The sequence below is a fragment of the Rhinoraja longicauda genome, chromosome 33 (genome assembly GCF_053455715.1).
Source record: "Rhinoraja longicauda isolate Sanriku21f chromosome 33, sRhiLon1.1, whole genome shotgun sequence".
In the NCBI taxonomy this organism is placed as follows: Eukaryota; Metazoa; Chordata; class Chondrichthyes; order Rajiformes; family Arhynchobatidae; genus Rhinoraja; species Rhinoraja longicauda.
Genome location: NC_135985.1, coordinates 2,439,800 through 2,455,982, shown reverse-complemented (window position 1 = coordinate 2,455,982; position 16,183 = coordinate 2,439,800). Strand labels below are relative to the sequence as shown.

At 46.7% G+C, this 16,183-nt stretch overlaps 1 protein-coding gene across 3 annotated transcripts in view; it reads right to left on the bottom strand.

Annotated features, from left to right (window-relative positions):
- The window catches only part of sema4ba (sema domain, immunoglobulin domain (Ig), transmembrane domain (TM) and short cytoplasmic domain, (semaphorin) 4Ba), a 207,023-nt gene that overhangs the window by 24,952 nt on the left and 165,888 nt on the right, over window positions 1-16,183 (bottom strand). For all 3 annotated transcript variants that reach the window (XM_078427032.1, XM_078427033.1, XM_078427034.1), the window contains exons 3-7: window positions 5,603-5,763; window positions 2,542-2,604; window positions 2,361-2,459; window positions 1,825-1,936; window positions 381-497 (exon numbers count right to left, since the gene is read on the bottom strand). In XM_078427032.1, coding sequence (XP_078283158.1) covers window positions 381-497; window positions 1,825-1,936; window positions 2,361-2,459; window positions 2,542-2,604; window positions 5,603-5,763 — 552 coding nt within the window. The remainder of the gene's footprint in view (window positions 1-380; window positions 498-1,824; window positions 1,937-2,360; window positions 2,460-2,541; window positions 2,605-5,602; window positions 5,764-16,183) is intronic.

The following is a 16,183-nucleotide window of genomic DNA, read 5'->3' as shown; positions in this document are numbered from 1 at the left end:
GAAGTATCAATCGTTCAACCAAATAAACATCTCTCTGTGTGGAGGCAATGAACCAGAATCTCCCCACTCTGTGTCACCCCTCCCCCCCCCCCCCACCCCCCTCTCTATCAGCACTCCTCTGAAACACCCCAGTGATTTACACCAGCCTCTTTACCACAATCATCTCCACAACCTGCGTCTCAACATTTGTTTAGGAAGCAACTGCAGATGCTGGTTTAAACTGAAGATAGACACAAAATGCTGGAGTAACTCAGCGGGACAGGCAGCATCTCTGGATAGAAGGAACGGGTGACGTTTCGGGGCGAGACCCTTCAAGAGTGGGAGACCTTTCAAGGAGTGGGTGACGTTTCGGGGTGAGACATTTGTTGCCTGGAACTTACCCTGGAGCCAATTGAGGGAATTCTCTGTCTTTAACGGTGGCTTTTTCCCCAGACTTCTGGAAATAATTGGCTCATTGCCTTGAAAGTTGCTGACCGTCCCAGCATATAACTCCTCCTCTGGAAAAACAAAGACAAATTAAGACCAAAAAAATCGTCATTTGTATTCTTCAATATTTCATCAATAATCTTGGCATTCCTGAATATCTCATGTTACTCTTCCAAAGTGCAAAACATTGAAACAAGGAACTGCAGATACTGATTCACACAAAAAGGACACCAAGTGCTGGAGTAACTCAGCAGGTCAGGCAGCACCTCTGGAGAACATGGATAGGTGACATTTCAAGTTGGTACCCATCTTCTGACTTATTGTAGTGTGGGTGGGGGGGGGGGGGGGGTTGGAGAGGGGAGAGGCAGAACAAGGTGTGGCAGGAAATAGATGGACACAGTAATGGTAACATGATGGTCTACCTGCACTGAATCCAATCTCCGTTGATTAGTTTAGTTTAGTTAAGAGGTACAGTGCGGAAACAGGCCCTTCGGCCCATCGAGTCCGCACCGTCCAGCGATTACTCCCCACCCTAACACTATCCTACACACATTAGGGACAATTTACAATTACAATTATACCGAGCCAATTAACCTACAAACCGGTACGTCTTTGGAATGTGGGAAGAAACCGGAGATCTCGGAGAAAACCCACGGTCATGGGGAGAACGTACAAACTCCGTACAGACAGCGCCCACAGTCAGGATCGAACTCGGGTCTCTGGCGCTGTGAGGCAGCAACTCTACCGCTGCGCCACCGTGATGCCCACAATTAGCAGGAGATGATCTCATGTTTCGTGATATTGTACATGATGAGCATTTTGACACACATCGATGCTTTTATCAACTGTTTCATTGTTATCTTGACCGTGTTGAATAATTTCAACATTTCTTAGTTTCACCCCCACCCTTACTTGGGTGTAATGAAGTTCACCAGAGAGCTCTGGGAGCAGAACGACCTGTCTAAAGTCTCAGCATTCGAACAGCAGAATTCTTCACTGGGGATAAAATGCCCATTGCTGTGGCTTCCAAACCCGATGCACATTGCAGGCAATTATAACAAGTTATAATGAACATCATCATTATCATCATCGGCGGTCACTGGAAGCGAGTGTGACTGTCCTCTCCATAGGGTCGGACGCCTGTGCGTGACTTTGTTTAACGTGGGGAGACTGGTGCACAGACAGCCACCACACGGTCCTTGACAGATCTGGGTCAGGATCCAGTGGCGTGGAGTCCAAGACGACCGGGGACCCTTTCCTGCTGCAGCCTTCATCCATCCGCCTTCCCAGCCGTTGTGACGCTCCACTAAAGTCAGCCATCATCCTCCCTCCGCCTGTTCCACCGTTGAGGTCCAATATATAATGAACAATAACGACTGAAAACCCACTTCTACTCACCAACCATAATTGCAGTTGACTTATAGATGGAGTCAAAAGGACATCGACCTTTTCCATCCTCATTTACAAGATTACCATGGGGACCTTTCGCAAGAGAGAAGTCTGCAATTTGCTATGGGGAGAGGATAGTTTAGTTTAGAGACACAGCATGGAAACAGGCCCTTCAGCCCATCGAGTACACACCGACTAACGATCACCCGTACACTAGCTCGATGTTGTCCAAGTTAGGGCCAATTAACCTACAAACCCGCACGTCTTTGGAGCGTGGGAGGAAACCGGAGCTCCTGGCGAAAACCCACGCAGTCACAGGGAGAACGTACAAACACCGTACGGACAGCGCCCAAGGTCAGGATCGAACCCAGGTCTCTGGCACTGTAGGGCAGCAACTCTACCGCAGAGCAAATTAACTGGGATAACATAGAACAACAACTCTACCACTGCGCCACTCTGCCGCCCGTAACCTGCATTTTCTTTTCTGCTTTCACATAGTAATATTTTGCAGATGAATGTCTAAAGGTAACAAGGTGAAGACTTACAATGTAGGCACAGGTGGGGCTGAAAGCGAATGTCCCACAGACGTAGACATGGGTGCTGTTCAGCTGCAGCAGGATCTTCATGTAGTTGAAGCAGTCACTCTGCAGAGACAAGGATCAAGGTTATTTTACTGACAGAATCGGACATCTCTGAACAGTTCATTTCTGCAGCGAGAGTGCTCACCGATAGACTCTTCCCCTTAAAGTGACACTCCCTCCTCTTCTGCTCCGGTGCTTCCCAAATCACCTGCAAAGACAACGAGAATGGGGTCAACCATCGCTCACAGACGTTACCGAACATTCGCTGTACAATCAATAAACCTTAGACTCTTCAGGTTCACCAGCATTCCTCTGTTCAGACTGCCGCTATCAGGCAACTGAACCATCCTACCGCAACTAGAAAGCAGTCCTGAACTACCATCTTCCTTGGAGGAACAGCACCTCATATTTCGCCTGGGCAGCTTGCAGCCCAGTGGTATGAACATCGACTTCTCCAACTTTAGATAGTTCCTCTGTCCCTCTCTTCCCCTCCTCCTTCCCAGATCTCCCTCTATCTTCCTGTCTCCACCTACATCCTTCCTTTGTCCCGCCCCCCTGACATCAGTCTGAGGAAGGGTCTACGACCCGAAACGTCACCCATTCCTTCTCTCCCGAGATGCTGCCTGACCTGCTGAGTTACTCCAGCATTTTGTGAATAAATACCTTCGATTTGTACCAGCATCTGCAGTTATTTTCTTATACTATCTTCCTCATTGGTGACCATTGGACTATCTTTGAGCAGACTTTACTGGCTTTACCTTGCACTAAACGTGACCCCCTTATCATGTATCTGTACACTGTGAATGGCACGACTGTAATCATGTATAGTTTTTCCGCTGACTGGTTAGCACGCAACAAAAACTTTTCACTGTGCCTCGGTACATGTGACAATAAACTAAAACTGAAACTGAAATGGAAACAGTCAAGAACAGGGAATCACAGTGTGCAGGAAGGAACTGCAGATGCTGGTTTACACCGAAGAAAGACACAAAAAGCTAGAGTAACTCAGCGGGTCAGGCAGCATCTCTGGAGCAATGGAATAGGTAACGTTTTGGGTCAGCACACTTCATCAGACACTGTCTGGTGAACCTAACACAAGTTCATAAGATTAGAAGTGATAGGAGCAGAATTAGGCCATTCAGCCCATCAAGTCTACTCCACCATTCAATAATGGCTGATCTATCTTTCCCTCTCAACCCCATTCTCCTGCCTTCTCCCCATAACCCCTGACACCCGTACTAATCAAGAATCTATCTATCTCTGCATTTCAAAATATCCACCGACTCTCGGTCTCCACAGCCGTTTGTGGCAAAGAATTCCACAGATTCACCACAACATGATCGCATTTTTACCACATCTCAGATTCTGTACATGTTCTTTATACATTTTGAATGTAATTAGTTGAAGAGATGTGGCTGTGGAGGAAATCACGTGGGTAAAGTTCAGACAGTGAGAAGAATCATCCATGGGATTTGTACATGTTTCCAGCAAAGTGTCTCTGTGAAATGTAGATTATAATACTAGGATTGTTAACTGGTCACACTTCACTGATTGACTTCAGCCAGACACCCAGTTAACCTCAGAGCAATTGCCTCTGCTCTGTCAGGTCTGTGCTCAGGCAGGCGAGCATCATCTTCCAATCGGGACATACAAAGGATTAGGATTTGCATCCTTTGGGATCCAGAGGTGCTTGTTGGCTCTGCGTGCGTGCGTGAGCGGCAGACCACAGCAATCTCACCAGTCACTCTCCCGGCTGCAAGGCATCTAATGATGTGGAAAGGTGGGGGGTAGTTTGATCAAGCATTGTGACTGAATAATATCTCTGAGACCCTGAGACCCTGGGCCTGGATGTACAGGTCTGACAGCTGACAGAAGCTTCTATTTGAAAAGCAATTTAACAGTGAAAATCGAACTCCCAATGGATTGGAGTCTGCAGCCACAGGACACAATGGGGCGCAGCGGTAGAGTTGCTGCCTCACAGCGCCAGAGACCCAGGTTCCATCCTGACCACGGGTGCTGTCTGTACGGAGTTTGTACGTTCTCCCCGTGACCTGAGTGGGTTTTCTCCAGGTGCTCCGGTTTCCTCCCATATTCCAAAGACGTGCAGGTTTGTAGGTTAATTGGCTTGGTGTATGTGTAAATCGTCCCAAGTGTGTGTAGGATAGTGTTAATGTGCGGGGATCGCTGGTCGGTGTGGACTCGGTGGGCCGAAGGGCCTGTTCCTGCACTGTATCACTAATCTAAACTAAACTAAACCCCTTAAGATACTGGTTTCAATTCTCCCCCCAAATATACTACAATAAGCAAAGGAAAAAGCTCTAAGAGTTACATATTCATCATCTGCCAGTGTAACATTTTCATTTTAGTTTAGTTTAATTTGCTACTTGTACCGAGGTACAGTGAAAAGCTAGATAGACACAAAGTGCTGGAGTAACTCAGCGGGTCAGGTAGCATCTCTGGAGAAAATGGAAAGGTATCGTTTCGGATCTGGATCTTTCTTCAGGCTCCAGAGATGCTGCCTGATCCACTGAGTTAAAATAGCCCTCCCAAATGAGACAAAACTGTCAATTGGATTAATCGGCATTAGTTTGAAGGAACTGGTGAGGTGGGCAGAGTAAGGAAGGTTAATTCAGCGCAGAGAGGTTTAGTTTAGTTTAAGGTAGACACAAAATGCTGGAGTAACTCAGCAGGTCAGGCAGCATCTCTGGAGAGAAGGAACCAAAGTCTGTGCTCTCTTTTTTGCTCTGGTTTATTTTCACCCACATGTTTAGACCGTAATGTTGTACCCTTATTGTTTTGATGTGTTTATGCTTTATTCTTAATTGTTAACTGTATGTTTGTGTTGTCATTTGTGAGCGGAGCACCAAGGCACATTCCTTGTATATGCATATACTTGGCCAATAAACTTATTCATTCATTCATTCATTCATTCATTCATTCATTCATTCATTGGTGAAGTTTCGGGTTGAGACCCTTCTTCAGACTCTAAGTTTAGTTTAGTTTAGTTTTTACTGTATTATCATGTGTACTGAGGTGCAGACAAACACCTTTGTTTGCATGCTGTCCAGTCAAAGAAGACTATAAATGACTCCAAGCAAGCAGTCCACAGTGAACAGATACAGGATAAAAGGTATAACATCTAGTGCAAGATTAAGTCCAATTTATAGATAGTTCAAATAAATAGTTTCAGATGAATGTAAATGTACCTCATTCTTGAATTTGTTGGGAGCAATGTCTAAAACATCCAGGGAGAAGATGGCGTCCCGGGCTCCAACATAGAGGGCAGCTCCCTCATCAGCCAGCAACAGCTTGGTGTAGTTGTGTACTCCATCTCTGTAGAAGAGTTTGACGACTCTGTTTGTGTCATCTGCAAGAGAACAGAATCTCGGGTTAGAGCGAGCCGAGGTACAAAGTGGGGGCAGAGGGTGAGAACGTGGAGAGAATTAAACAATGCGATCAAAGTAGGGATCGGTGTAAAAGGGATAGTTGGAATGGACATGTGTGGGAAGGAACTGCAGATGCTGGTGACACAAAAAGCTGGAGTAACTCAGCGGGTCAGGCAGCATCTCTGGAGAGAAGGAATGGGTGACAATAGACAGTAGGTGCAGGAGGAGGCCATTCGGCCCTTCAAGCCAGCACCGCCATTCAATGTGATCATGGTTGATCATTCTCAATCAGTACCCCGTTCCTGCCTTCTCCCCATACCCCCTGACTCCGCTATCCTTAAGAGCTCTATCTAGCTCTCTCGTGAATGCATTCAGAGAATTGGCCTCCCAGTTTTGGGTCGAAACTGTTGGTGGGCTGAAGGGCCTGTTTCTATGCTATATTTCTCCACAACTTAAGCAAGAGGTTAGGATATGTAAAGATGGACACAGAGTGCTGGAGTAACTCAGCGGGTCAGGCAGCATCCCTGTAGCGGTAGAGGTACTGCCTTACAGCGCCAGAGACCCGGGTTCGATCCCGACTATGGGTGCTGTCTGTGCGGTTTGTACGTTCTCCCCGTGACAGGGTTGGTTTTTCGGGTGCTTCGGTTTCCTCCCACACTCCAAAGATGTCCAGGTTTGCAGGTTAATTGGCTTGGAATTAGTGTAAGTTTTCCCTCGTGTGTAGGATAGTGTTAGTATGCGGGAATCGCTGGTCGGCGCGGACTCAGTGGGTCGAAGGGCCTGTTTCCACGGTGTATCTCTTAACTAAACTAAAACTAAAATGTGCAGTCTTGCATTGTTTCTTCCTGCTCTGGTGATGTGGAGTTGTCTGCTGAGATGTTGAATGATCCATTGACATTCTCTCTAACAATAATAAGAGCTTTAGCTTCAGTCTAAGTGCATACCACTTGTGGTTTTGAGGCACGGAGCTACTGCTGTGGTCACAGATCAGAATCTCAAATTGACTGTCCTTTAATGTACACTTTGGCATCTGCCAACAATGTAAGTGTGTGGTGTCGTGAGTGCAGTGGCCCACGAAGAGAAGGGTTTTTGCGTATCTTTCACTAATTGTTCTTTGCCTCTCTACATCATCGTCTATATCTCCCGTTTCCCTTATCCCTAACCAGTCTGAAGAAGGGTCTCGACCCGAAACGTCGCCCATTCCTTCTCTCCAGAGATGCTGCCTGTCCCGCCCGCTGAGTTACTCCAGCATTTGCATCTATCTTTGGTTTAAACCAGCATCTGCAGTTCCTTCCTACATATTTGCACTGGTGACCACTCCAGAAGCAGCAACAATGCTGTCCCTGCCGATCAGTATGAAGACCTTCCCAACGCCTCAATAATGATCACGGGGTCCTCAACAGAAATGCCCGACAAGTTCATAAGTCATTGGAGCAGAATGAGGCCATTCAGCCCATTGAGTCTACTCTACCATTCAATCATGGCTGATCTATTTTTCCCTCTCAACCCCATTCTCCTTACTTCTCCCCATAACCTTTGACACCCTTACTAATCAAGACCCTGTCAACCTCAACTTTAAAAATACACAATGAATGGCCTCCACCACCGTCTGTGTCAATGAATCCCACAGATTCACCACCCTCTGACTCTTATCTCCATTCTAAAGGTACGCCCTTTTATTCTGAGGCTGTGTCCTCTGGTCCTAGAGTCTCCCACTAGTGGAAACATCCTCTCCACATCCACACGACCCAGGCCTGTCCTAGCAGGCCCGATAGATTTTGTGGTGTCCCCGTGACCTGCGTGGGTTTTCTCCGGGTGTTCTGGTTTCCTCCCACACTCCAAAGACGTGTAGGTTTGTAGGCTAATTGGCTTCGGCAAAAATTGTAACTTGCCCCTAGTGTGTATAGGATAGTGTTAGTGTACAGGGCAATCGCTGGTCGGCGTGGACTCAGTGTGCCGAAGGGCCTGTTTCCGTGCTATATCTCTAAAACTAAACTAAAGATGTGTGGAAGATGTGACATCATACTGTGACTGCCAGGACTTTATAATGTTCTGATCGTTAACCAGACGCATTTTTCTGTTGACAGAAGTCATAACACTAATACTGAGTGATATAAAGCAGAATGTTTCAGTGGAACAATTAAAAATTAGGCACTTCCTTCCAGAATGTTCTTCCATACTTGAATCGTGTAGCAATCCTATTACAGAAATGTCCTGCTTTCTGTGCAAGTGAACAAGGGGAAGCTAGCTGCTGTTGACATCTGGAATGCATTCCAAATGACAAGAGAAAGATTTATCAAATGCTGAACTTACAGTCCAGGGAAAGAGTCAGAGTCAGAGACAAACGTAGAGATTCTATCAGTTTAGTTTAGTTTAGAGATACAGCGTGGAAACAAGCCCTTTCGGCCCACTGGGTCCACGCCGCCCAGCGATCCCCGCACACTAACACTATCCTACACACACTAGGGACAATTTTTACATTTGCCCAGCCAATTAACCTACAAACCTGCACGTCTTTGGAGTGTGGGAGGAAACCGAAGATCCCGGAAAAAAAACCCACGCAGGTCACGGGGAGAACGTACAAACTCCGTACAGACAGCACCCGTAGTCGGGATCGAACCCGGGTCTCCGGCGCTGCATTCGATGTAAGGCAGCAACTCTACCGCTGTGCCACCGTGCTGTCCATCAGCCTAGCTTTCTTTAGAGGAGCCTGAGAAATAGGCCCTTCAGCTTTCTGCAAGTCTTCCATTGATTTGTCCTATGTACCGTCAATATCTCTTGTTCCCCTCTCCCCCGACTCTCACTCTAAAGAAGAGTCTAGACCTGAAACGTCACCCAATCCTTCCCTCCAGAGATGCTGCCAGGCCCGCTGAGTTACTCCAGCACTCTGTGTCTATCTCCAGTGTAAACCCTTCTTGCACAGTAAGTCTGTGAAACACGTTTATTCCCATTAGAACTGTTCAGGTAAACAAAGCAGGATTCGCAAAAGAGCAAGATGGATTTTGCAATCATTTTTAAAGTACTGCTCAATACACAGTTTCATCACTGCTGTGTTTAATCTGCTTCATCTGTGTTGCTACTTCACAATTTATAATCATCTGTTCGGGAGATAAATTTCAAGTCTCCTTGAAAGGAAATCTGCCCACAATAACAGGTTCTCTAATTGCTCTGCACTGAATGAAAATGGTCTCAGCTTTGAATCAGATAAGAAGGGTCAGTTCTTTGTTCTCTCCAGTAACTGGTGTGGTTATTAGGTACAGTCCTGAGCTTGTCCATCATCATCATTATTATTGCCCATTCTCACTCCAGCCCGAGCATGTTCAGATGTCGGGGTCTCATCTTCTTTTGATGACAAATAGCGGTGGTGTGTGGGTGACTTGGGCAGGGATTCAGCAAGGCTGAGTCACTCCAGTCTGAGACACTGAGTCAGCTCGGAGCTCAGCAGAGGCAGAGGTAAACCTTCGCTGCCTCTACCTTTGCTCTGCAATGCAATGCAGATCGCAGGGTAAGTACCCGAGGCCAGTTTACACTTTAGACTTTGGAGATACAGCGTGGAAACAGGCCACTCGGCCCACCGAGTCCGTGCGCACCAAATAAGCGCTGCAAGTAAGAATTTCATTTCTTCTATCTGGGACATATGACAATAAAACACTCCTGACTCTTGACCAGTGATCCCCGTACACTAGCACTATCCTACACACTAGGGACAACCTACACCTACACCAAAGCCAACTGACCTACAAACCTGCACGTCTTTGGAGTGTGGTGAAAGCCCAAGCGAGAATGTACAAAGTCCGTGTGTAGGAAAGAACTGCAGATGCTGGTTTAAATCGAAGACAGACACAAAATGCTGGAGTAACTCAGCGGGACAGGCAGCATCTCTGGGGAGAAGGAATGGGTGAGGTTTCGGGTCGAGACCCTTCTTCAGGCTGGTAGAGGAACAGGTGTGTAGGTTGAGAACATGCGTGAGAGTATGTTTGTTCTGACTAAAATGCAGACTCATGGAAACATTCACATCCACTATATCACATCAAAACATCAAAAATAAAGGTTACCAGACCCACACACTTCACAGAACATAAGGACAAACAGATATTCCACTAGAAAGGAATCAAGGGAAATGGGGAAAAAGCAGGAACGGGGTACTGATTTTAGATGATCAGCCATGATCATATTGAATGGCGGTGCTGGCTCGAAGGGCTGAATAGCCAACTCCTGCATCTATTTTTCTATGTTTTCTATGTTTTCTACGTTCTCCTTAGCTGCCGTCTATCTCAGCTCGTCAGAAGCCAGCAGCAGCTTGAGGAGCAGAGTGCTGAGGTCTTCTAATGAACACCATGGCTCCCTGTCAGAGGCTGGGCTGTGAGGAGGGTGACAGCCACATCATAAACTATTAGACATCAATCAAGCAGCAATGACAGCCTTCGCCTAGAGTATTTCCCGCACAAGAATCTCAAACCACTGCCAGATAAAAGTCCCTTTCAATATTCAGGCTGGTCTCGAGAGGCATTGCAAAGAAAACATATATAGGGGAGTTCCATATCCAGGCAGGTGTGATGGATAATTGCCTACATGCAATAACCATTGTTAAAAGGACTTCACCGCCCTAAACCAAGGGAAACATTACAGGGAAAGTACAGAAAAACAGTTTAGTTTAGATTAGTTTAGACATACAACGTAGAAACAGGCCCTTCAGCCCACCAGGTCCGTGCCGACCAGCGATCCCCCTACACTAACGTTATTCTGCACACACTAGGGACAATTTACAATTTTACCAAGCCAATTGTAAATCTGTATGTATTTGGAGTTTGGCAGGAAACCGGAGCACCCGGGGAAAACCCACGCAGGTCACGGGGAGAACGTACAAACTCCGTACAGGCAGCACCCGTGGTCAGGATCGAACCCGGGTCTCTGGCGCTGTGAGGCAGCAACTCTACCGCTGCGCCACGATAACCTCTCCACCTAAACTATGGGACATACCTTCAGGAAGGAGATGAGGAGGAATTTCTTTAGTCAGAGGGTGGTGAATCTGTGGAATTCATTGCCACTGACGGCTATGGAGACCATCAATGGATATTTTTAAGGTAGAGGTTGATAAGATTCTAGATTAGTCTGAAGAAGGGTCTCGACCCGAAACGTCACCCATTCCTTCTCTCCCGAGATGCTGCCTGACCCGCTGAGTTACTCCAGCATTTTGTATCTACCTTCGATTTAAACCAGCATCTGCAGTTTCTTTTCCTACCCAACTCAACCACCTTGCCACAGTGGAAACTGTAAAACTTAATGGGTAGTTTTGGCAGTAGACTTTACAAAGCCAAATGAAGAGGGTACAAATGTGACCAAATATTATGAAAACACGAAGCAAGCTTGTGAATGTTCTTGTTCACCAGATCTAGCTTTATTAGAATATATTTGAGTCACAGTCATACAGCATGGAAATAGGCCGTTTGACCAACTTGCCCACACCGACCAACATGCCCCATCTACACTAGTCTCGCACCGACCAACATGTCCCATCTATACTAGTCCCACACCGACCAACATGCCCCATCTACACTAGTCCCACACTGACCAACATGCCCCATCTACACTAGTCCCACACTGACCAACATGCCCCATCTACACTAGTCCCACTTGCCCACACCAACCAACATGCTCCATCTACACTAGTCCCACCTGCCCGCATTTGGCCAATATCCCTCTAAATCTTCCTATCCATCAACCTGCCAAATATCTTTTAAATATTGTTATAGTGCCTGCCTGAACTACCTCCTCTGGCAGCTCGTTCCATACACCCAATGCCCTCTGTGTGAAAAAGTTGCCCCTCATGTTCCTATTAAATCTTTTCTCTCTTACCTTAAACGTACGACCTCTGGTCTTGATTCCCCTACTCTGTATCATCTGTGCGTCTATCCGATCTATTGCCCTCATTACACCTCCATAAGATCACCCCTCATCCTCCTGCACTCGAAGGAGTAAAGTTCTAACCTGCCCAACCTCTCCCTATAGCTCAGACCCTTGAGTCCTGCCAACACCCTCGTAAATCCTCCATGTACTCTTTCCACCTTAACAACATCTTTCCTATGGAATTGAATATTGTTGCTGAAAGACCCAAGAAATGAAGCCAATTTTTTTTTTGTATTTAACAAAGAAGTCATAGAAAATATAAAAATGACCATTTACCCTTCTAAGTGTAAATTCTGCCAAATCTTCACCATCTGCTTGGTTTTCACAACTTAATTTGTTGCCTCCGACAGAATGATTTAGAAAAGTAAATGTCAAATCTTGATCTATAAATTGTACGCCAGAAATCAATGAACACCAATAAACGTGGACGAGCCTTAAAGATCATTGATGTATTGGAAAATCTCTCAGCTAACTCATCATCACTCAAGTATACTGAAGCGTTTTCACGTGTGCTTCAGTGCGTGAATCTTGGGAAGGACGACTGCTCTTTCCCAAGTAGTTTTCTTGACAATTTTAGCAATCATTAATTGTTTGGAAGATTAACACATGATGAATAATCTCTCTCCATGTTTCCATCAATATGCATGAAGTTCTGAAGCTCTGTATTCAGTGTTTACACAACCATTAAAACTGTGATTATTGGTAAAATGGCTCAGGAAATGCCAATGGCATTTCAAGACGATATTGATCAGCCACTTTCATTGATCTACCGTCCACATCCAGCATCCGTTCGTTTTAACGTAAAGATTGGTTTCATGCATGCACTGAAAGGGAGGGATGGGTTTGGCAAATCTTTAGACTTGCCAATTGCTTAACTGGAGGACGAGTTTAGATTTAGATTTTTTAGATTTAGATTTTAGATTTAGAGATACAGCGCGGAAACAGGCCCTTCAGCCCACCGGGTCCGCGCCGCCCAGCGATCCCCGCACATTAACACTATCCTACACACACTAGGGACAATTTAAAAAAAAACATTTGCCCAGCCAATTAACCTACATACCTGTACGTCTTTGGAGCGTGGGAGGAAACCGAAAACCCACGCAGGTCACGGGGAGAACGTACAAACTCCGTACAGACGGCGCCCGTAGTCAGGATCGAACCTGAGTCTCTGGCGCTGCATTCGCTGTAAGGCAGCAACTCTACCGCCGTGCCACCGTGCGAGTTTAATTGTCTCAACATATGTTGTAAGGAGGAACTACAGATGCTGGTTTAAACCGAAGATAGGCACAAAATGCTGGAGTAACTCAACGGGACAGGAAGCATGTCTGGAGAGAAAGAATGGGTGACGTTTCGGGTTGGGTCTTGCCCCGAAACGTCATCCATTCCTTCTCTCCAGAGATACTGCCTGTCCCGCTGAGTTACTCCAGCGTTTTGTTTCTCACTACATCCTATGTTCAGAGGTTTGACTGCGTAGAAAAAAACAATTTAATTGAATTGTTAGTCTACAGGCTTTACTTGACCTTAGACCTTTCAGGTACAGCATGGGAACAGGCCCTTCGGCCCACCATGTCCCTGCCGCCCAGCCATCACACCGTACTCCACACAAGGGACAATTTACAATTTAAATTTAAATTAACCTAAAACCTGCACTTCTTTGGAGTGTGGGAGGAAACCGGAGCACCCGGAGAAAACCCACGCGGGTCACGGGGAGAACGTACAAACGCCGTACAGACGGCACCCGTAGTCGGGATTGAACCTGGGTCTCTGGTGCTGTAAGGCAGCAACTCTACCGCTGCGCCACCGTGCCGACACTGTGACTTGGTGTTTACACTGTGGGCACTTGATAAATGGGTATTTAATCTTTAATGTACATCCCATCATTTTGATATCTGGTGCAGGAAACAACTAATAACTTAAAATGTGACTGCTCTAGAGTTCAGCCTGAGCTATGTTGAAACTGGAGTGATCCCTGACCTGTATCGTTATTTCAGTGGCATTATATCCATTCATTATATCTCTGTCAATTTTGTTTATTCATTCACAGGATGTAGACATCATAATTATTGACCATCCCTAACCTCCCTCTAACGTTGTCTTCTTCAGCTGCTTAGTGTAACTTGGCACAACTACATGTATGAGGGCACTTAAGAAGCAATCACAATTTGGTTTAGTTTACTTTAGTTTAGAGATTCAGCGGCGAAACAGGCCCTTCAGCCCACTGGGGCCATGCTGACCAACAACCGCCCGTTCACCAATTATATCCTACACACCAGGAACAATTAGTAGAAGGAACAAAGGAGGACATGGAATGGGGGGGGGACCTCAGTGCGGGGGGGGGGGGGAGAGAACAAAGGGGGAACTGGTGCGGGGGGGGTGTACTTTGTAACTTTGTAAGCGTCCTTTATGGGCGACTATTTGCATACCCTGGGCACGCAAGCAAAGAATTTCACCGTGAGTTGTCACCTGTGACAATAAAGTATTCAATTAAATTCATGATCGAACTAGGTACTTAAAATTGGAGAATTCAATGTTCATTAGGGTTGCCAACTGTCCCGCATTAGCCGGGACATCCTGTATTTTGGGCTAAATTGGTTTGTTCCGTACGGGACCGCCCTTGTCCCGTATTAGGCCCAGGGGGGGGGTTGTAGGCCTGGACACTGTAGGTCCCAACAGTTTAGGTCCGGACAGTCTAGGTTTCCGACATTTTAGGTCTGGACAGTCTAGGCCCGGAGGCCGGGGCGCCGCCTGTGGGAGGTTGCATAGCAACCCGCCTCCCGGCCCCAGCGGCCGCCATTGGCGAAGCGGGAGCACGTGGCCGCTGGCTGGGTGAAGTCACATGGGGCACGGGGCGGTGACGTCACCCTTTGTCCCGTATTTGGGAGTGAGATAGCTGGCACCCCTAATGTCCACATCCCATTGGGCTGTAAGCTACCCAAGCAGAATATGAGGCACTGTTCCTCCTGTGTGCACTTGGGCTCACTCATGCAAAGGACGAGGCCCCAGGAAAGAGAAGAGGAGTGACAATGGTTGGCAACCCGGAGATCCAGCGGGCCTTGGCGGACTGAGTGCAAGTGTTCGGCAAGATGCTCACTGAGTCTATGCTAGATATCGCCGATGTAAAGGAGGCCACATCGGAAACAGTACAAGCAATAGATGGGGTTTTTAAAGCTTCTTGCAAAATCAATGGGCCTTGAAGGGCAGCAAGTTTAATAATATACCTTGCACAAAATCTATTCACAAAATGCTGGAGTAACTCAGCAGGTCAGGCAGCATCTCAGGAGAGAAGGAATGGGTGACGTTTCCGGTCGAGACGTCTGAAGAAGGGTCTCAACCCGAAACGTCACCCATTCCTTCTCTCCTGAGATGCTGCCTGACCTGCTGAGTTACTCCAGCATTTTGTGAATAAATACCTTCGATTTGTACCAGTATCTGCAGTTATTTTCTTGCACAAAATCTCGTTATATTGCCACTGTGGCCTCCATTCCCATAGCACCCCAGTTGTAAGTCAGTCTGCATACAAAAGCTGACACACCAGCTTCCAGGAAATAATTGAGTTACAATTTTACTGTAAAAGCTAATAAACCAAAGGTACCATTAAACCGACTAAATGAATTTTCTCCTGGGGAATAATTATTAAGTGGGTACTCTATTTCAGTTATTGGGTAATTAAATGTGGCATTATTCTGTAAATTAATCCTTACAGCGCCACAGAGTGACTCATTTTACGTCATGCAGGTATGCTCAGTCTGGGTTACACAGGCTTCCTGCTGTGACTCACTGCTCCTGTCTGAAGAAGGGTCTCGACCCGAAATGTCACCCATTCCTTCTCCCCAGAGATGCTGCCCGTCCCGCTGAGTTACTCCAGCGTTTTGTGCCTGTCTTTAAGTCACTCCCTTTGTTCATCTCTCCCAGACCCTCCCTCCACCTGCCCAGAATCTCTCATCATCTGCTTCAACCCACCAGCTACTAGTATCTAGAAACATAGAAAATTGGTGCAGGAGAAGGCCATTCGGCCCTTCGAGCCAGCACTGCCATTCAATATGATAAACAATAGACAATAGACAATAGGTGCAGGAGGAGGCCAAACGGCCCTTCGAGCCAGCACCGCCATTCAATGTGATCATGGCTGATCATTCTCAATCAGTACCCCGTTCCTGCCTTCTCCCCATACCCCCTGACTCCGCTATCCTTAAGAGCTCTATCTAGCTGGATGATCATCCAAAATCAGTACCCCCCATTCCTGCTTTCTCCCCATATCCCTTGATTCCGTAGGCCCTAAGAGCTATATCTAACTCTCTCTTGAAATCTATCCCCCCTACCCGACCACTGCATACCGCTAGAAACACATATCACCTCCGTTCCCTCTCAATCCAGGTGCAAACTGTCAACGCTGAATATTGGCCATTGCAATTACACAAGGGTTCCAGGTGTGATTATGGTTTTTGGGAACATTGGCCTAATATAATGGTTCAGAGTTGCTGCCTGGCCCGCTGA